This window comes from Microchirus variegatus (genome assembly GCF_963457635.1).
Source record: "Microchirus variegatus genome assembly, chromosome: 1".
NCBI lineage: Eukaryota > Metazoa > Chordata > Actinopteri > Pleuronectiformes > Soleidae > Microchirus > Microchirus variegatus.
Window position 1 is genome coordinate 3,685,980 of NC_139802.1, and position 21,455 is coordinate 3,707,434.

The window sequence follows — 21,455 nt, forward strand, 5'->3', positions numbered from 1 at the left end:
AAATGAACTTTTTCTAATAAGTGCTCAGTGCTGTCTGCCACTCTCCTCCCTCTCTGACGCACAAATGTGAAGTAAATCCGCGTTCACGGGGCGCGCTGCAACTTTTTTTTTTGAAGCTGCTCTTCAAATCACTACCAACAACGGCCCGTTTCAGCCAAGTCGTCGCCATTTTATTAAGCGTCTAAATAGCCTTCCTCCTCCTCCCCCGATCGCCTATTAGGAACCACAGAGGATCCAGTGCTGTGTTCACAGTTTTATCCCCTCCTCTCTGATCCTCTGACCGCATGCAAATGGCCACGCAGTTGCATTCCCGCACATCCTCAACCTCTGCTCTGACACACACACACACACACACACACACACACACACACTGCTGCAGCCCTCGGTCCTCCTGACACGTTAACACAGCCTGTGCGTGCGCATAATACGCGCGCAGCGCACACACACACACACACAGTCTGAGCCATTATTATTATCGCAGGCGGGAGAGCGACACAACTTTCCCCGAGAGAAGTGGGCAGCAGAGAAATCACATCCAGCGTAACCAGTCCGCCACCTAGCTGCGGAGACGCGCCGACGACGGAGATGTGTCGACGGCCGTGTGATTATGAAAACACCCGCGCCAATGTTGTTGCACAGCAGGCTCCGCGCTCGGATGGGACCGAAACTCGGTGTTAGGAGGTGTTTTAACCTCCGCTGGCCTCAGTTATGTAATCAAAGCAACATCTAATGCACCACAGACTGGATCGCTGTCGGCGTGAAGAAGAAGAAGAAGAAGAAGAAGGAGAAGAAGAAGAAGAAGAGGGGAGCAGGACAGCAACACCTTCACCTCCTGCCTAAACGCAGTTGGCTCTGGGACGCGCTCTCGGGTAAGTAGCCTACGTAGCCTTATTAGAGACTGTAATGGCAGTGTGTATTAATGTGCGCAGGCCTGTCATCAACAACCAGCTCAGATAACTGAGGGCTGGAGAGAATTTTGTGCATCCGCTTTGCGCTAATTTTATCCCTTGTTGCTGAGTGTATATGTGTGTGTGTGTGTGTCTCCCCCCCCACCCCCCCTGCTCTGTTCTGTTCTCTCCGTGCGTGGTGATATTTCTTATTTCAATGTTGCTGACACCAGCAGAAGGGCCAGCAGAGGACACATAGAAGAGCGAGGAGAAAAAAAAGGCATCTGGGGATTAATCCACGGCACAAACACCAGCAGCAAGCACATTTTCCGTGCCATCCACTCCTCGCGCATACGTAGGTGGACTTTCAGCGTGCGACTGCGTGTTTTTGGAGCTTCGATAGATTTTTCATTATGGAAATAGAGGAGTGACGACACCGACAACACGTGCATGTGTGTATCTTTTTCTAAGTGCGACAGCGGCACTTGGGTGATTTTTCAGCGGGTGCGCAAAGTCGTATTTGTCGAGAAAGGAAGCTCCTGTTGACGTCCTCAGTAAACCAGTGATAGGCTGTCGAGTGCGGTTAACACCCCCCCACTGCCCGTACTGTATCTACAGTAGCCACATCAGTCAGCCTACGCAGCTGCGATCTGGGCGCACAATGTTTTAATACATCAGCTAATGTGTGTGTGTGTGCGTGTGTGTGTGTGTGTGGGAGGAGGAGGAGGTAGACTCACATGAGAAACTTCCCTGTTTATGTGGAGCAAGCATCACCTAGTAGGGCCATAACCTATAACCCCGTAAAACAGGGGTGTCCAAACTTGCCCAAATTTGATAATGTAAAGATTTCTGGGGGCCAATTAAAAGCCACATTTACACACAAAGGCCACGTTTTATAATAATTTTATTGTCCTTGTCACAATTATCATCTTAGATTTGGAGATGTAACCCAATCTAAGTCACGCAGGAATGGACAAATTAAACAATTCTGCATTTCTTTCACACGTGGAGTCAGATTTGGGGCCAATTCCAATTCCTATCTTAACCCTCAAGCTCAACCCTTAATCTTAACTGGCCCTCAAAACCAAGTGTTGAGGGTCACTTAGAAATGGGACACCCCTTAAATGCAGATACGTCTTCAGACTGTGGGGGGCAGAATAACGCGAACGCTCCGTCCAGTTTGCCAACTCCAAAAAAAGAAGAAGAAGAAGAACACATCTCGGAAAATCCGGGACAGCACTTGCACTCGCGGGAGCGCGCATTTTTGAGATTGAGGGTTAAGCAAGGAATTGGAATTCACCCATCATAATAACATAACAAGGTAATAGGAAATGACATGTGATTGAGGCCGATTTACTGCCCCAGTCCCTCCTGGGCCATAAATAATACAGTATAGAACTGAAGCTGCGGGCCTTACAAAATCTGACCGAGGGCCGTAATTGGCCCCCGAGCCGGACTTTGGACATTCCTGCCATAAAATGTCGTCCAAATCCATTCTTTACTTTTTTGGGGTATGCAGTTCCCAAACAGGCAGACTAACGATATGGCTCGATACCACTTTTTGTGTCCGATATGATACCAATATCAGATGAGACAAATCCATCCCAAAGGACAATTCAATTACAACGTACCCCAAAACCATAAATACACATTAGTTACATATGAATAAGTAAACAAATAACAGAGAGGACATGACAAGAGATGTCAATGTCAGATTAAAGAACACAAACGAAGAAATTAATCTTGCTAAATGTTGTGCTGGCGCCCTCGTGTGGCCTGCGTATGCACAAGTTGAATGAGTAGTTAGCACCGTTTAATCGGGCTAAGGCCATAGTCCAACTAAGACATGCAATTGGACAACTTGCCAAGACTGTGTAAACATGCGTAGGAGAAAATCTTAAAATTTATTGTCCGTGTACACCTGACTCCGCCTCTGTAGGTGGCGCTGTATCTCGCTGTATGCTAATGCTTATTGAATCAGTTTCCTGTTGACATTTACAAACAAACAGCGAAAAAGCGAGATGGACAGTGAGATGGATCGTGCTGCGGTCCTCTATGTTTTCGTATCTGCTGGACATTTTGATCGTGATACAAATTAGATTGAGCTTGGCTCTTGTGGTTGCTGTGTTGTCCGAAGAAAGCAGCGGCAACAGTGCTGCACTTTATATGTTTTCTCCTACTTCCTGGGTCAAAGACCAGGGAGGACATTTTGGTGCATGTGCATGCCAAGTCCGACTCCAGTCCGACTAAGTGAATACATGCAGGAGTAATCGGACTATGAATTGCATTGTCCAGATATGTTAGTCCGACTAAAACTAACTTGATTTTAGTCCTGTCCTTCACCCCCAGACCGTTAAACCAGCACATTAATGAGAATGTTAAAACCTAGACCAAGAGTATCTGTCGATACCGACGTTAGTCAGATCCAGTCTTGTTTGTGATTACCTTCTTCCTTGTCTCTTTAGTAAATGAAGAGCGTGCCACCAACTGTGCTGGAATGTGTTGTGCCGCATGGAGCATGCGAGGTTGGCCCATATGGTCCGCACTGACTCAAACTGGACACGATCATCCATGAAGGGTCCGCATAGACCTTGGCAGAAATGGGCGTATTGCAAAATTTACGCAGAGCTTAGTTGACCTCTGCAGCTGCAACCAGGCGTTTCAAAAACATAATGCTCCAACTGTGTGCCAGACATTAGCTGCTCGTTCATATTTAGGGTTTATGATGAATAGTAGCAAATTTTCCTTTTTCCTTTTCCAATACACAGTACAATCCAGTGGTTTTGGCCAGTATCAGACTGAGAATGATGCTGAGTATAGTGTCGGCTCATCCCTATGACAAAGCTAGAAACATAACCTCTTTATCGTAACCAGAGCCTAGACCAAGACCAAGCCTGGACCAATAGCAAAGTGGTGCTTCACTGATTATAAAACAAAACCGGTGCACCATATAAATTGTGGAATCAGTTAAATCAAATCTAATATGATGAAATGAACCATTTTTTGCTTCCCAAGATCAGAATTGGCAGTAGCTGCATAAATTGTGCATCATTTAGGCTCAGTTTTACAGATTCACAGTAAATTTCATGCAAAAAGTTACCACACACACTTTTATTGAACATATTTTTATGTAAACCCACAATGATTTCACATCATCTGATTTCAGACATCAAACATTCTAACCTAACTACTTATGTTACTGATTTGATGATTTAAAGGTGCATTATGTAATAAATCTAAATCAACTGGCCATAAAATCCTCCTAATATGTCACAGAGACTCAGGAATAATGTTCATATAACAAACTGAACTCACCAACAACAATAGTACAGACAAAATATTTGCATTAAAAAAATATTTTGCAGACTGCAAATCATGTTTATAAATCATGTTTTGGCATGTGGCGCCACCTACTGCCATCTACCTATCATTGCAGTCAGTAGAGTCTCAGCTGCCGAGCAACCACGGGTTGCCAGTTACGTCAGAAAACAAAACCTAAAAGACCTCAGTATTTTGAATTTGAATGTAGTAACTGGTTTTGGCCACATTCTTACATATGGCACCTTTAAGTTTTACATACAACAACTGTAATGCTGATTCATACAAATAAGTCAGTTGTGGTCTCAAACAGCCTGGACAGTTCTTGATGCAACTGTTTGACTGTGACAAGATTAAAAATGTGCCAGAGTCTGAGACCGGATGAGACCAAGACTGGTCTTGAGTACTTCAACACTACTTCAAGGTTCAATATACAATATGTCAGATGCCGATACACTACAGGATCCTAATTTCCTGGGGGCAGCACTGCTGCTGTGCTCATGCTGTTGTCAGGCAGATGGCATCGGTATTGTAGTAATTGATGATAATACCATCATGGGATGTTGATGGTAGCTGGAAGTATGGGTGGCCATTATTGTGATTTAATCGTCGCCTCGGCACAGCCAAGGAACCACACTGACTACAGTGTCAAGTCCACTCATCATCCTGTCACTGGGAATAGCTTGTGGACTAATGTTAGAATAATCTTGAGTTATGTTTGAGAGGTATAGCTCTGGAGATTATAAAAAGCTATAAATATGTACTTTGTCTCTAGTTGAATGGAATTGCCCCTTTTATGTTGTGAAAATCTACCTCTCTTATTCTCTGCTTACACTTTGCACAAACTCCTCTTCTTGGAGTAGAATAGAGATCATAATAGAAGCGTCTGGTGTGATGTAAAAGAACCGCTGTCCGTCTCTGTGCTCATTTTATTTTTATTGTGAGGAGGTTTTGTCCTTGGAAATGCTTTCCAATATGGTTGCATAACAGCAGTTACTGGAACAGATGTTGATTTGAGCTCGGTATGACTCAAGAAAAAGGGTTTGGGTGTGGAGGGACCAAGAGGCAGGAGAGAGATGGCCCACTGAGGTCCTGAGTAAAATATTATCTTAGATGCATTTGTAAGTTTAAGGGGGGCAGTTCATTGCGTTGAGAGACAAATGAGCTATTTCATAAGAGGCTCTCAGGAGAAAGCAGGGTGTGCTTTATTAGAAAACCGACGAGTGTCTGTTTTAATGAGGCAGAGGGAGTCTAATGAAAGAAGCATGACAGAAGATGCGATACGTTAGGTTGAAAAAGTGGGCTGAGCGTGGAACGAGTGAGAGTGAAAGTTTTTCTGCTCAGGGGAATGTTATTTTAGGGTGTGTTGCTTTGCTGTAATGTCACATTAAAAGTCCATTTACAATGGGGTCAATGAAAAGCTTACTTAACTCGGAGGAAGCAATGGGAGGAGGAGGAATTTGCACTCCTTTCCAAAAATAAGTTTTTACCCTTTCCTACGGATTTGTGTTACCACTACTGAAAGGGGAGGAGGGGAATGGTAGGACTGTGAATGGAGGGATTTAGATTGGAGAGGAGGAAAAAGAACGAAGTGGAGGAGGAAATATGGTTCTGATTAACTTGGATGTAGTGTATGAGTTGACCATTTTACTGTGTGGTCTACAGAGAGAGAGAGAGAGAGAGAGAGAGGGAAAGAGAGTGGATGGGGCTAATAGAGAATGCATGCAAAAGCTTTCTGCCAAACATGAAAAGGGGAGTTTCAGAGAGAAAAGACAGTACAGCAGAGGGAAGGGTGGGAGGAGAAGTGCTTGTGGGAGTAGCTGAGAACAGAAGGCGCAAAGGCAGTGGGGAGAGGAGGAGACTGGATCAAGTGTTTGAATTAGTCAGGAGCTGATTGATTGATATATTGATTTTGGAAAGTGGAGTCAGAGCGAGGATTAAAACTGAAGCAAATGTGTCCAGGTTTAAAGAGTACGCTGTGTCTTTCAGGGCTGCTGTTATTTATTTACAGATTGTCACTGAAAAAGTAGCCGGTGGTGTTTTCGAAGAATGTGAGTAGGTCTTTCTTCCAGTTACTTGCGACATTCTGGGAATCGGCAGCATGGATTGGCCCCCTGGGTTTTCTGTATGATGAGATCATCTCTGTGGACACAGACGTTAGCACCTCTCTACAGCTGCCTGCAGGAAGGGGACTTTCCCTTCAATTCCTGTACCGCTGCTGCTCTGCATCTGAGCTCACTGAAATGACTAATCACTGGCCTCTCTATCTTTCTGTCTGTCTTTGTTTGTCTGTCTTTCCCTTCCCTCTCTCTCTCTCTCTTTCTCTTTCTGTCTCTGCTTAAACCCTCTCTCAGATAGAGCCGAAAAGAGAAGACAGAGAGACCTTGACTGGATGAAGGCACCCGACCGCGGCTGTTATTAAAGGATATTCTTTCGGAAATCGTCCGACCTAGACCCTGCATTCAGCTCATTGTCCTTGACCCCGTTACCACCGCCAGGTACATTTGAAAGTCTTATACTGGGCATCCCACAGCATCCTGCGTCTCCCCCTGTCTCTGATGGACCAGAGAGTGAAGGGGGGGACCCCTCCAGCCACAAACTCCACTCCGAGCCCCACGGCTGCACTGGAGGACTCGGAACAGGACCAAGTGGCAGAGAAGAAGAGACGGTGTGATGGGGAGAACACAGATGTGGGGAAAAAAGAGCAGGAGAAAAAAGGAACAGGAAGGAAGAGAGAAGGCGACAAGGGGGCAGTACTGGAGTTGCTCATAGAGGGGCGCTGCGGAAGCTCGGGGCAGCAACAGCTTCAGATCTCTGGCAAAGAGACCAGTTGCCCTGAGGGGAATGTACGACTCCGGGTGGGAATTCAAGCGAAACGCACCAAGAAGCCACCCAAGATCTTGGAGAGCTATGTCTGCAAGCCCACCATCAGGACCTATCAGAGACAGGGCAGGGGAGTGCTGCTGAGGGGGGACACTGAAGGATTGGGGCAGCAGAGTAAAATCAGCTCTGTTCCAGATGAGACGACCAGAGAGCAACACTCAGGCCTGGATGTTATTTCATCGCTATCATCTTCGTCGTCGTCATCTTCGTCATCACAGCAGCTGCCATTACCGTCCACCCCCGTCCCCGCCATAGCCAGCCATGGGACAAAGTCTGCCAAACAGGTAAGTTAAGGACAATCTTCACCAACATACAGATTACTTCATGTCAGCTGCCAATATGAAACTTCTTATTAGGTGAAGTTAAAGGTGCCATATGTAAGAATGTGGCCAAAAACAGTTACTACATTCAAATTCAAAATACCGAGGTCTTTTAGGTTACGTTTTCTGACGTAACTGGCAACCCGTGGTTGCGCGGCAGCTGAGACTCTACTGACTGCAATGATTGGTAGACGGCGGTAGGTGGCGCCACATGCCAAAACATGATTTCAAAACATAAACATGATTTGCAGTCTGCAAAAGATTTTTTTCAATGCAAATATTTTGTCTGTACTGTTGTTGTTGCTGAGTTCAGTTTGTTATATGAACATTATTCCTGAGTCTCTGTGACATATTAGGAGGATTTTAAGGCCAGATGATTTAGATTTATTACATCATGCACCTTTAAAGTAAAAAGTAAAACTGTCACAGTGACTGAAGTTATTCAGATGTACAGTAATCCATAGGGATGTTTCAATACCACATATTTGCGTCAAATACAACTTTCACTATCTACTGATATACTGATACAGCCGTTTTACATATTTTAAAATACTAAACTATAAATAACACATTTGATGCATTTTCTACTTAGCCACAGAATGACTCATTAAAAAAGCTGTTGCTACTTTTGGTTTACATTTTTACAGTCTGTACGTAATACAGTGAATCAGATTTGATGTTTTTATTTTTCCAGTATCGGACCAGCACCGATACCGAGTATTGTAACCAATAGTGTATCGGTGCTATAGCTCTGATTTGTTTCTGCAGGCAAACATCCACCAGAAAGGGATATGTGGAGCAAAAATGTCATGACTTTGTGCTCTTTGTGTTGTAATAAGATCAAATAAGGTATTGTCTCATTGCTGAAGTTTAGGCAGCACGTTTAAATAAACATACCTATAAATAGGACAATGTCACAGCAATCGTTTGGAGCAATTACAGACATTGGTCCATCAGTCCTGAAGACAATCACCTAAGGGGGATCTTATTGCTTTAGCCGCTCAAACACCACTCAGGCTTACCAGCATACCAACATTACAGGACAAGTATGAAATGTCAAGCCTTCTCATCTGTATTAGTGGCAATTTATAGCTACCAATAGCACAGCGTTCTCCCTCTCTTTCTGTCTCTGCCAGGCACACTATATCTGTCCCTCTCTTCTATTTTTACTTCCCCTCTTCTCTACCTGCTCACATTTATCTTTCTCTGCCCCTCTTTCTTTGTCCCACTCCCGCTTCTCTGTTTCTTTGCCTTTGTAGCCTTTGCATTTCTCTATTCTGTGTCAACCCCATTCGTGTTTTCATCACTTCACTCTCTCCTTCTCCACATTGTGCCCTCTTTTTCTGCCCGATTGAGTAATTCTCTCCTCGCTCTCTGTTTTATTGTTCAGACAAAAACAAAAGCATTTTAGTTATCGTTTCTTCCCCATTGAGAGACTGTTGTCAAGTGCCAACTGTAGATGTCGTGTAGCCTTTGCTGTTTATGACAAAGATTATGTGCTTGCGTTCCTCAGGTTCCTGTCAAACTGGCCGATAAAACAGAGGTGAATTCAAACGGTTCATCTGAGAGAGTGAAGAAAGAGAAGCTTCCTGGTATCAATGGTCAGCCCGTTCCTGCAGGACACAAATCCTGCTCACCCACAACAGACCAGGCTGCTTCAACTGCTCCTTCCACGCCATGCATCCAGTCTGCATCTGAGACCAGGAATGAAAGAAACACCACCAAGAAACACAATGGTTTGGTACGGACAACGAGACAGAAGGGACTATCAAATGGAAAAGTCTGTGCCAACAATCTTGGCACCTCCTCGAAAATCAAAGTTGGAAAAAACAGCAGCTCTTCCTCTCTTTCTTCCATGGATTCCTTGTCAAGACCTCCAGTCTCCACCAGCTCCCATAGAGAACTTGGCCTGTCCAATAAGAGTAATCCAGACTCGCCTTCCTCTCCCTCAGCCACCCCTCAACCACAGTCTGCCCCCTCTGTGGATCTCTCTGCCCAATCTCAAGATCAGAATCCATGTGTACAGACCTCACTGGAGAAAAGGAGAGAGAAAGAGAGGAAGGCAAAGAAAGAGAAAAGGAAAGAGAAAAAATCTAAACGAGATAGGCTGCAAGCTGAAAGAGCAAAGAGTGGAGACGAGGAAGGCAAGAAGAAGAAAAAGGAGAACGGGAGAGATGGAAAACCAAGACATGGTAAACAAAAAGCTGAAAGACAGAGGACTGACGATAGCTGGAGAGATAATCTAAAGACTGAGAAAAAGAGGGACAAACTTAGCCCAGACAGACAAAGAACAGAAGACAATAATCATAAATGTGGTGAAACATTTGATTATGGGAAACTAGATAAAACCTGCGAAGTACTGAATCCAGGCAGACCAGAAGAGAAGAACGAGACAGAGGACAGTTGCGGGTCAGTTAAACTCGCTGAGCCAATAACAACAGGTGAAACTAGTAAATCAAAAGAACAAGACAGCTCAAGACATTCAGCTGTGCCTCTAAGCCATCCCTCTTGTTCTGCTCCGCCCACTCTGCCAACTCCGTCTGCCCGTGCCCCAGTTTCTCCCCCCTCTTTCCCCCAAGAGCAAGACAGCCGCCCACTAAAGAAACGCAAAGCGAGACGGCCCAGCTGGACCAAGCTGGTGCACCGCGCTCATAGAGCAGAAAATCATGAAACCCCTTCAGATTCCCAACATAATCCTTTGCTAAGTTTCCCCCAGAACCCCAAGATTTCTCCTCCTGCCAAGGCCAGTTTTCAGCATACAGACGACACGCATACAGTAACTAGCGCCTTAAGCGGCAACATATCCCCACTCTCCTCTGCAACCAAACCTCCATCCCCAAAGCAGCCCATATCAGACCCTAGTCCCCCTGTGTCCAGATGCCCCATCACTCCTGCTCGAAAAAGGGGCCGCCCTCACTCCCACAGCTCTAGTTTAAATGAGCCTCCACCTAGACTTTCGTCAAATGCTGTTCCAGCTGAGGAGCCACTTCTTGGGTGTAGCAACATTCAGAAAGCCCCTGTGCTGGAGCCAAGTCCAGTGCTTGCAGCTCAGTCTAAATCCAGCCCCAAGAAGCGTGGCCGCCCTCCCAAGCGACCCGTCCCCGAGGACCAGAGTGAGGATGCACTGAATCATGCTGATAATACAGAGAGGAGTCAAGATTTTCATACTCCTGAAAAGGGGAACAGGCAACTCAAGATCAGGAGGATTATTAACGAGATGAAGAAAAGAAAGAAGCGGAGACTTCACAAAGTAATGCTGTCCAGTTATGTGGGAAAGGAGGGAACGGGTGTCGAGGCAGCAGATGGTGAGACCACTTTAAGAATGTGTAAATCAATAGAGACTACAACAGTACACACACTCTCAGCCCTGTCCTCCTCTTTTGGGAGTAAGCTGGGCCCGCAGATCAATGTGAGCAAGAGAGGGACCATCTACATGGGCAAGAGGCGAGGACGCAAGCCTAAAGCCCAAACAGCGAATGTAAATTCCAATGCCCAGAGCGCCACTCAGTCGTCTCTGTTTACCAATCCCACAGAAACATCTCTCTTCTCATCTACCCAACCTCATCCTCCTCCTCCCTCTCACCCTTTTCCCTCCCCATCTCTTACACACTCCAGTGGGGCTCAGAGTCCTTACAGTGAGGGAAGCGTCACCGAACCGACGTCCAGCCTACATTTCCCTCACCACTTCTCCCTCCCTTCCCCGTCGTCGTCCTGCACCTCCCCGCGTCCTCCCTCCTCCTGTTCCATCTCTCCGTTTGTGAAGAAGTGTTGTCCGTGCCAGGGAAGGCACCACTTCCCCTTTCACCAGTCGTCATGTAAGCTCTCCTTTCCCACCCCTCCGCTGCACCACGCACCTGGCTCTCCCGGCCACATCAAAGACGCCACCCCCTCCCCGAGGAGTGAATCACACAGTGAGGAAACACTGCCTAGTGATAGCGGAATTGGAACGGATAACAACAGTGTTTCTGAGCGAGGGGAGATGAGGAGAGCACGAGGCGTTCTCACACTGGGCCCGGGGTCAGGAACGATGCTTGGGAGTCAGAGACACCCCTCTCTTGTTGACCGTCCCTCTCCTGTGTCCTCGCCTCCCTCTCATATCCCCAGGCACACAAACCTAATCAGTAACTCAAGTAACGTGGAACGGCACAGAGACAGACATCGGCACAGGAGGAGGGATTACGACTGTTCCTCTCCTTGTACTTGCTTGTGCCCCTGCCCAGGACACAATAAGTGCACTCATTCAGACTTTTTTCCTTGCCTTGGGCACAATGCACTGAAGAGACAGAAAAACAAACATAAAAAGAAGCACCAGCAGCTACACACACAGGATCCAGAGTTTATGGCTGAACTTGAAGATCTGATTGTTCAATTCAGCGAGGTCCATATCGGAAGACGAAGTTGGATGAGGACAGAATTGGGACAAGGTTTCGATGGGAGCGGGTCTGCAGCTGGAGGAAGGCGCCATCATCCCTCCTCCCACCCTCTCCGCTCTAACATCTTCAGGATCAATCTGAATGGTTTCTACTCGCCTCACCCTTCATCTTACCCGACCAATCCTTCCTTCTCCCCCCAGCCTTTCTACCCCTGCCAGCCAGTGCATTGTAACAGAAAGCCAGACCGCAGGCAGTGTGGCTGCCCCTCAAAGTTCCAGGAGACCATTGAAAATATGGGCTTTTACAGCAGCTATCCCCCAGCCACCGCACTTTACCACCACCTCCCCAGCTCCTACTCACTTCCATCTCCTCACCAGTTTGGCCCCCATCAGCTCCATCATGCCCATTTCCTCCTCAACCCCGCCAGATTCCACAGGCGCAGGAGCAGGTTGCTGAGAGAGGGAGCATTGGGCGGAGAGGTTGACGGAGATGTAGGAGGAGGCAGCGGAGGAGGCCCACATCTCAGCTCAGGGTTCACATCCAGCCTTTCCTGTGGCTGTGGGAGGAGCGAACACAAACACAAACACAAGCACCGTCACCGGCACTGCGAGCGAGACATGGATGACGACGAGGAGTTACATGGGGACGAGGAGGAAGACAGCATGGAGAGGGAGAGACTGACCAGCTCAAAGCACAGGTCTGGGTTCATTTTGGGGAAAGGAGATGAAGGAAGGAAGGGGACAAGAGGAATGGGGAACATGCTGTCCAAAGAATCGCCTTGGTTATGCGAGAACGAAAATAATTCCTTCTCTGCTGCTGCTGCTGCTGCCACGTCGTCATCATCATCGTCATCACTGTCCACTGCTGAGAGGTACAAACACATGTCTCTCACATCACTGGGGCTGGGTTCCTCTCACCTGTCTTCATTTGGAGGAGGCTGGGGTGGGCTGGACCAGAGCCGGATGAAATTTGGCAGCCTGGGGGGCCTGGCGTTTGGGAACCCAAACCCCAGCTGGAGAGGCTTCACCGGGGAGCAGCACACGGGCAGACTGCTCGCATCAGACTTAGAGGACGACGATGGCGAGGACGCTGAAGAGTCACACCTGTACAGGACGTCGCCGTCCCCAACACACACGAACCTGTTCACATCTGCCGCCATGGCGACGGGAGGGAGGGGTCCAAGGAGCGGATTGTCCAGGAGAGTTTCAGGAAATGAAGACAGGTCATGGAGGAGAGATGAGCCAGCTTGGAGAGAGAGGAGAGATTCAGGTGAGGATGCATGAACGACTCAAATCTATAAATATGTGGGTTAAAACGATCAGCGACATCTGTGCTCCTGCCTGATGGCACAAGATTATGTTAAGTTGGCATTAGAGCTAAAATTGCATCAAATTCTTACAAAAATACAAACAGTAGCATTTGTTTGTGTTTCGCTGTGCTGATAAATGCTTCTTAAGTTATCTGACAGGCCCACTTGTACAATGTTATTATTCATTCAGAAAACATGAATATGTAGATTGCTGGTAGTAATCCAGACGCAACTGTGCCTTCAAACTGAAATTTAACGACAGTAATAGGATTTATTTCAACGGCCTCTTTTCATGTGCCCATTTTGACAGATCTTTATATTTGCACAATGTGGCAAAGAGACCGTGGTGTTGAGAGTTTGGCCAACACAGTGACAGCACTGCTTTTTCTCAGGTGGTGTTGAGCTTCACATCAAGTCCTGTAGAGTGTGTGAGAGGAAATAAGACTCTGTTCTTTTTTTTACAGCCAATTTTAGACTCCTTCTGCTGTGCAGGAGACGCACCTGACACACGCATACACACACAGGCGAACGCAACCACTCGGCAACCACTCCCTGATAGAATTTTTATGTAGTGTGTTATAACAGAAGGGCAGCATCTTGGTGGGAATCTGCCAGAAAATCTTTGAAATCTTCCCAGTCTGAAGTGAACCGCACACTGTTACTGCCTCGGGCAACAGAGTGAACACAATCATTAGTTAACCACCAAATTGGCTATTTAAAGCCTGGCCTATGCCTCACTGCTGGCCAACGGAACCTGTTTGACTTGGAAAAATCCAATCAGGAAAGAGTGGTCACGGTTGTCAGGGAGCGTGGAAATTTGACCCAAAAGATAGATGACCACTGGAGTGATTGATGGTGGAACATCATGAGGGTCAGACTTGGGGGAAAAGAAACATCAGTTCATATTCCAGCTAAACACACACATGTTTAAAATACAGTATGCTAGTGGAGGGACTTTTCTCTTTCTGTCTGCTCAGCCCTTTGAGATTATGTGTCACATTAACTTACTGTGTACAGAAATGCATACGTGTGCAGGCTCACAACAAAGAATTATGCATGTCGCTGCATAGTGTTTTGGTCTATTGTGTGTGTGTGTGTGTGTGTGTGTGTTCTTGTACTTGCGCCATACTGAGGACCAGTGAGGGTTTTAAACCAACAAAGTGAGGTAATTTTTACGGAGTGAGGACATTTTGGCCGGTCCTCACTTTGTTTTCATTGAAATCACGTCCTTAGGTTGATATAACATGCTATACTCAATTTGTCAAATATTTTAATTTTGGACGACTTTCTCTCAAATTTTGGACCATAATTTTTTTTTTTAATTTTGGACCAAATTTTTTTTTTCAGATTTTGGACCAAATTTTTTTTTTCAAATTTTGGACCAAATTTTTTTTTTCAAATTTTGGACCAAATTTTTTTTTTCAAATTTTGGGTACATTTTTTTGGTCAAATTTTGGACCAAAAATTTTGTTTTAATTTTTTTTTTCAAATTTGGGTCAAATTTTTTTTTCAAGCCAACCAAAAATTAAAAAAATAAAATAAAATCGAAAAAGTTTTCCAGCCCTTTTTGCTCTGGGGCTCCACCTGCAGACATTTTATGGTACTGCAACCGGTAGTTCTTTGTAGATGTCATTCATGAAGTAGATATTTGTAATTGTGTTGATTTATGCTGGTCCTCAGTACGCAGCAAGTACAAGAATGTGTGTGTGTGTGTGTGTGTGTGTGTGTGTGTGTGTGCATACATAAATCACTTGTTAATGCATTTCCCAGAAGTGATCTGGTCAGAGGAAATGTTGTGACTCACATAATCTGTGGCCCATCCACATGACTCAGCCCAAACGGGCCTCACCTCACACCTCAATCACTGATCCACATCTGTCTCATTTCCTGTCCGCCACTTACACCGCTACACCCCCACCACCCCCCACCCCCCTCCGCCTCAACCCCTCCCTCCCCTGTTTCTGTTTGAACAACTGCAGCTTTACAAGGTGACTCAAGAAGCCGGGGGCAGCAGAAAAGCGTGCCAACGCCTGACGGCGCGACGGTGAAAAGCAAAAGAAGGCCAGGACGGCCCAGGAAGAACCCACTGCCCTTCGCCGCGTCCTCCCCCGCGCGCTTATCCACGGCGTCCGCCATGTCACCGCTCGACCTCGTGCCGGGGCAAAACCACAACACAGACGCAACAAGAGAGGTGGGCGGGAGAAAAGAGGAAAGAGCGCTAGAGAGGGATGGAGGAGGTGTCGCGGTGCAGCAGGTGACCGAGTTGGAGCTGCAGGCCAGGAAGAAGAGAGGGAGGAAAAGAAAACACGGTGACTCTCCCTGTCATCAGAGGTAAACACTCCCAGTTGCATTAAAAAACGCGCCTGAGCTGGTTGATTTGAAAATTCAATACAACCACTCACTACTGCCATATTAACCTATTGTTTTCAGCACTGTGTGCTAAACCAGTGCCTTTTCTTCCTTTCTCCTTTTCCCTCTCTATCATTCTATCTCTCTCTTCATGCTTTACTTTTAGTGTTGCTGTGGATTTGCCCGAGTGTGACACCCTCCCTGAATGTTTTAGCCAACCGGATGTGGACCAGGCTCCGTCCCAACCAGTAACCATCCAAGAAGAGGAGAGAGCTGACGGTCATCATCCCAAGAAGAGGTTTTTGAGGGCTGGTCTTTACTCCGACGATTACAAAACCACAGAGTGAGTCGAGTGATTTCCACAAACAAGCGATGATAGCAGTTGACTGTTTTCAGTGTTTGTGTTAATCAATAGTCGCTGTGTCTTTCCTAGTCCTCCCTCTAAAGCCAAGCAGAAGAGCAGAGAGAGTTTGGAGTATACACCAGGGGAGCACGAGTACACACTTTTACCTGCTCCCATAAATGTTGGTGAGTAGATTAAAAGCCAACAACAACCACGAATGTTGTTTCATATTTTACTGTGTTTTTTTTGTAGCTGTGACTGTATGTAAACCCCCTTTGTGTCCACTAGGGAAATACCTGAGGCTGAAGCGGATTCATTTCCAATTACCTTATGACGTTATGTGGCTGTGGCAGCACAACCAGGTATGGTAGTGCTTGACGGCACAGAGAGGAAAGACTTACAAACATTCAGGGATGTAATTAATTCTCGTCTTCTTTGCTTACAGCTTCAGAGACAGCCCGCTGTTCCACTGAAGAGAAAGCGTCGTTACTGTGAGTTGCCACTATTAGATGTGCTTTCTTGGTTTTTTTAAAGGCGCCATCTGTAACAATGCGGCCAAAAACGGCTGCAATACCCGCTTCGGTGCATCAGTACGGCAGCCTCCAAATCCGAGGGAACAGTTTAAAACAGAACTTGACAGTCGAGCTATGATGCTAACGTAGTTAGCTAAGCTGAACTTACCTGTCTAGGAGAAGAGTAGCCCATTCCGCATCCGTTTTGAAATTCCTCTCAGCTTTAAACTCTCTCCACCGTTCAAAAACATGTCCTATATAGACCCTCGCTTTGCCGCAAACTTTATCTTGGCGTTTTTGACATTCATACCGAGGTCTTTTAGGTTTCCTTTCGTTTCATTTCAATTGTAGCCACGTAACTGGCAACCCATGGCTGCTCAACCGCTGAGACTCTACTGACTGCTATGATTGGTAGACGGCGGTAGATGGCGCCACATGCCAAAACATAATTTCAAAATATAAACAAACTTTGCGGTGTGAAAAATATTTTTTTTAATGCAAATATTTTTGTTGTACTAATTTTGTTGGTGAGTTCAGTTTGTTATATGAACATTATTCCTGAGTCTCTGTGACATATTAGGAGGATTTTATGACCAGTTGCTTTAGCTTTATTACATAATGCACCTTTAAATTTTAACATAGTGTAAAAAAAATATATTTTCTTTCACAGAATTAAAACAGCTAAAAGTAGCCGTTGCCAGTTTACCGCAAAAAGAACTGGAAGTTCTGTTTATCAGTGTTTTCTCCAATCCGTGGTTTCAAAATGACATTTTTCAGAAGGCTCACATTTGTGCTGTCTCCTGTTTTGAGAGGCTCTGTTCTTCTTGGCATGCATTTGATCTTATTTCTTACCACTGTTCCATTCAATTAAGATAAATGTCTCTGGAATCGCCACATTGACGTTGGAAATATGATTCATGAGCTATTGTCTCAAGAAATGTGTCATGTAGTTGGAAAAGAATATTGCAGATACTATCAGAATCACAATGTTCAGGAATGGTGACAAAAAACCTCTGGTTCAGTTCAAGGTCAATATAAAACGTCTCTCTTTCTGTTTTTTCCCAGGCCGACTGAAGGAAAGGACCATATCTTCTCACCAGACAACAGTGAGTTCATTGGGACGAGTAAAGAACCAAACTTATTAGACGTATTTTCTTCTCTAAACCTCACCACCATCCCTCCATTTTCTGTTTCCTGTGCAGGAGGAGAGTTCCAGTGATATTACCAGCCTGTTCCCTCATCTCGACATGGATCCTCTGACCAGCAGCGAGAGGTATGAAAAAAACCGCAGGAATAACTGCTTGTTACTCCGGCGCAGACAGCTAACTTTTCTGTGCATGTGTGTGTGTGTGTGTGTGTGTGTGTGTGTGTGTGTCGGGCCAGGAGCTTTGTGGTGAAGCACCACGTGTTCCTCGTGAGGAACTGGGAGCTCATGAGAGACAGACAGATCCGACTGAGGATACAGAGGGACAGAGAGAGAGACGCAGAGGGGGAGGAGAGGGACTCAATAGCTCCGTCCTGTGATGGAGCCAATGGGGACGACAGCCACATCAAGTCAGGTCCATGAAGCAAGTGTGTGTGTTAGTTTTTGTTTCTGTAGGTGTTTGTGTACGCATTCGTGTTTGTGTTTGTGGTCGAAACTCATTTGTACTGTGTACACCATCTTTTGTGTCCCGTCTATGTCTTTAACTTTGTGTGAGTGTGTGTGTGTGTGTGAAGGTGTGTGTGTGTGTGTGTGCTCTGCTTACAGCTCGTCATCTTCATATTTGGCTTGCGTCTCCATGTCGTACTCAGCAGCACAAACTAAGCAGTTTTTCCGACCACAGAATTTCAGCCTGCAGAAATGTTTCCCCCCCCATTTCTGTCATCCACTGCTGGTGTCCAAAAACCCAGCAGGCATCAACTTTCCCCATTAGCAGTGAAACCACACAGTTTCCATCAAAAGCTCCCTGACTGATTCAGGATAAGAACCAAAGAGTACATTAGCATAAACACAGATACATATCTGTTCAAACACAATGTTCTTTTTTTTCTTCTTTTCTTTCCGTAAAGCCTTCACTGACATACTGTACTGTTTGACGTCTGACCCTCAGATCAGCAAGTGGGGGTGGAGGTGACGGTTATCAGCAGTGACCCCCTCCATCAGAGTCAGGACACCTCCAGCTTGCACACTGCCAGCCCCTTTGTGAGTTGATACCACTTACCCACGATTAAAACAAAACTTTCCTTTTAGGAATGCAAATTTCCCCCTTGAATAAAAATCTGTTTTTGCGATTACTTCTGCATGTTGGTTGACCACAGCCCACCAGAACCCAGAGCAGAGAGGAGGAGGAGGAGGAGGAGAGAGAGAAGGAAAAACCAGGGGAAGAAGAGGCCTGCAGCAGAGAACAGAGGAGGAGGCGGCTTAATGATTTACTTTTGACCCTGCAGCACTCATAAGCTAACACAGAGAGGTAAGTAGATCATCAGGTACAGAAGAAGAGCGTGTTCAGGCCTGGTATTAACATCCGCTCTTAGTGATCCGTTCACATCCACATCACACTAGTCTGAACATCTGGATCCGTACTCAAATTTGAGTAGACAAACCACAGTCAGAGTTGGTCTGAGGACGTACACTACCGTTCAAAAGTTTGGGGTCACTTAGATATGGCCTTATTTTTGAAGGAGAAGCACTTTTTTTTTCCAATGAATATAACATCAAATTACTCAGAAATACACTCACAATATACATTGTTCATGTGGTAAACGACTATTCTAGCTGTCTGGTTTTTAATGGAATATGTACATAGGTGTATAGAGGCCCATTTCCAGTGTTCTAATGGTACATTGTGTTTGCTGAAAACAGTTTTTGCTGGTTTTTATTTTGATTAAAAATCATTATTTCTAATCTTGTCAAAGTCTTGACTATATTTTCTATTCATTTTGCAACTCTCTTGATGAATAAATGTGTGAATATTAATGGTAAAACCCTCAAAAAAAAATGTATAGGTGACCCCAAACTTTTGAACGGTAGTGTATGTGTTCCACATTTCCCATTTGCATGAGCACAGTCTGTCCTCAGCTGACGTCCTCTGACCAGCGGTAGCTTCATACATCCATTCATTTGCCGCCACACTTGAGCGTCATGTAATTAAGTTAATTAAGTTAAGAGGACAGCTTTGCTTTACTCAAGCGCCTCTTCTCTTTTTAACCCTTCCTCTATCTGGCACACACACACACACACAGACTCCAGATCTGTTCATATGTGGTCACTGAAGATGAATCTAGGGTTTCATTTTAGTGCCAGGTGTGCATATGATGGATGTTGACACCAGGTGTGAATGAGGCCAGTGAGGTTTATGTATTGTTTTGTTGACAGTATTTCTCCTTCATGCAGGTGGGAGCACTCTGAAAAGGGACCAGGCCCACCGACCCACTGGACACATGGACACAAACTGATGTCACAGCACTTGCTATCGACAGTAGCAGTGCTAAAAAAAAAAAGATGCAGAATTATAGAGGCTAAAACTGCAAGAAAGACATCTCACACACTGACAGACGAGTGTGTTGAACCCAGCACTCTGAAGGGCATCGCACCAAGGATGAAACCATGGCAACGCACCTTTTGTCCAAGCGGCGAGGGATGAAAGAATCAGATAGACTGTCCCAGACGGAAGACAGAAACAGACCAGCTGAAATGAATTTGCACTAGTGCTGGATGAACAAGCACACTAAAGACTGTATGTATGCTGAGTGGACACACTATAAATGCACACACATACACTTTGACTGCTCTTACTTCAGCACCTTAAGCAAACCGGGAAAAGACAGAGATTGAAAGTGGATGTACATAATACTCTTTGAGCGTTTGGGCTCGGAAGTTTCCATGAGACGAGGAGCTCACAAACTGCCTGGAGGAACAAAAAAAATGTAGCCCAGGCCCTAAGTAGGTCAAATTTGAACCCTAATTTCCTTGTAAGACTTTCAAAGTCACACTGCACCTTTGGGAAAATGGCACACGGGGGAAAGTAAGCCAGTAAAAAAAAAAAAAAAAAAAATCAGTTGAGATAGTGTTAGGGTTTTTCTTCACATAGTGTCTGCTATGTACCAGTGAAAAGGCAGGGGGAGGGGGCTGGGCTTAGTGATAGGAATTTTGGCAACGCTGCAAGAGAATTTCTAATGAGGTTTTAAGAAAGAAGTTATTTTTGGAAGAAAAAAAAAAAAGGCAGCTTGAGTAGTGTCTGCTAAAGAAATGGACAAAAATATATTCACGATAGGAATGTTTATTGTTGACTGTTTTCAGTATTGCTTTCTTTGGAAGGGAGGGAGGGAGGGAGGGTGTTTAAAAAAAAAAAAAAAAAAAAAAGTGTTTCTGTTTACTTCAGGCTGCCTTTGAGAATGTTACGCTCTTTGCTCCGGAGCATTGACAATCAGAATGCTGTCAGAAGGGGAGAAAGACACGAGAGAGGAAAGGGAATGAAAAGTGATTTTGCCCCAAATGCTCTGTAGAAGTGCCATGTTGTCTTGTGTACCTTACTAAGCGCTCTCATGCAGTCTTTAAAAGCAATATCTCCTCTGGTAACAACTATATAAGGACTTCCTTTGTTGTTTTCTTTTTTAAAAGTTGTGAATATTTGCGGTTTGGACGTCGTTCCCCCCCCCCCACCTGTACAGATGCAGAGTAGTTTGTGCTTGGGCTAATCCACTTTGTGGTAGTGACCGTAAGCATTTAGTTTCATGTGAATGTACATAAAGAGAGCGAAAGAGAGAGGGAGAGAGAGAGAGAGAGAGAGAGAGAGAGACACCTGTTTTCCTTCTATCAGCAGTAGCGTGTAAATCTATTATCATACATGACAATATTATTGGGATTATACATAACGGATAATAATTATATCTTTCATTTACTAAGATGTTTTTAACCAGATATACAGCTGACCAATATATCACACATTTCTCCTTAAAATTGATGATGATTGTATGTCATTTTTGTAGAATTACATAATTTGTCTCTTTTTTAGATGAACATAATCCCCCCTTTTTTTTTTTTCTTTCTTTTTCTTTTTAATTGGTCCGACAATCGGTGACAGTGAATTAGGTTTTTGCAGTGTTACATTTTTGCTCTCTTTCAGTAGTGTGGCTTCTAATACCAAGCCAAGAAAGTGCAATTTCTTTGACTGTTTAC

General features: G+C 45.2%; 1 protein-coding gene across 5 annotated transcripts; it reads left to right on the forward strand.

The window, feature by feature from the left end:
• The first annotated feature begins 490 nt into the window (after nt 1-490).
• On the forward strand, nt 491-20,525 carry LOC310928294 (uncharacterized protein). 5 transcript variants are annotated; one of them, XM_083890816.1, is made up of 14 exons: nt 491-869; nt 6,560-7,372; nt 8,922-13,050; nt 15,070-15,421; nt 15,606-15,782; nt 15,873-15,967; nt 16,071-16,144; nt 16,228-16,273; nt 17,360-17,400; nt 17,497-17,567; nt 17,678-17,853; nt 18,388-18,479; nt 18,596-18,747; nt 19,671-20,525. In XM_083890816.1, the coding sequence occupies exons 2-13, from the start codon at nt 6,764-6,766 to the stop codon at nt 18,731-18,733; spliced, it is 6,000 nt and encodes a 1,999-aa protein (XP_083746942.1). In that variant the 5' UTR covers nt 491-869; nt 6,560-6,763; the 3' UTR covers nt 18,734-18,747; nt 19,671-20,525. The 5 variants fall into 5 exon arrangements, 2 of the variants coding, with proteins under 2 accessions (XP_083746942.1, XP_083746943.1); XM_083890817.1 differs by lacking the exon at nt 491-869 and adding an exon at nt 1,136-1,242; XR_014592852.1 differs by lacking the exon at nt 19,671-20,525 and having other exon boundaries at nt 17,678-17,848; nt 18,596-18,734.
• The last annotated feature ends 930 nt before the right edge of the window (nt 20,526-21,455 follow it).

Coding starts and splice junctions, on each gene's coding strand:
- LOC310928294 (XM_083890816.1), top strand. CDS start 6,764: ATGGACCAGAGAGTGAAGGGGGGGACCCCTCCAGCCACAAACTCCACT. Junction 7,373..8,921: donor GGACAAAGTCTGCCAAACAG/GTAAGTTAAGGA, acceptor TGCGTTCCTCAG/GTTCCTGTCAAACTGGCCGA. Junction 13,051..15,069: donor GAGAGAGAGGAGAGATTCAG/GTGAGGATGCAT, acceptor GAACAACTGCAG/CTTTACAAGGTGACTCAAGA.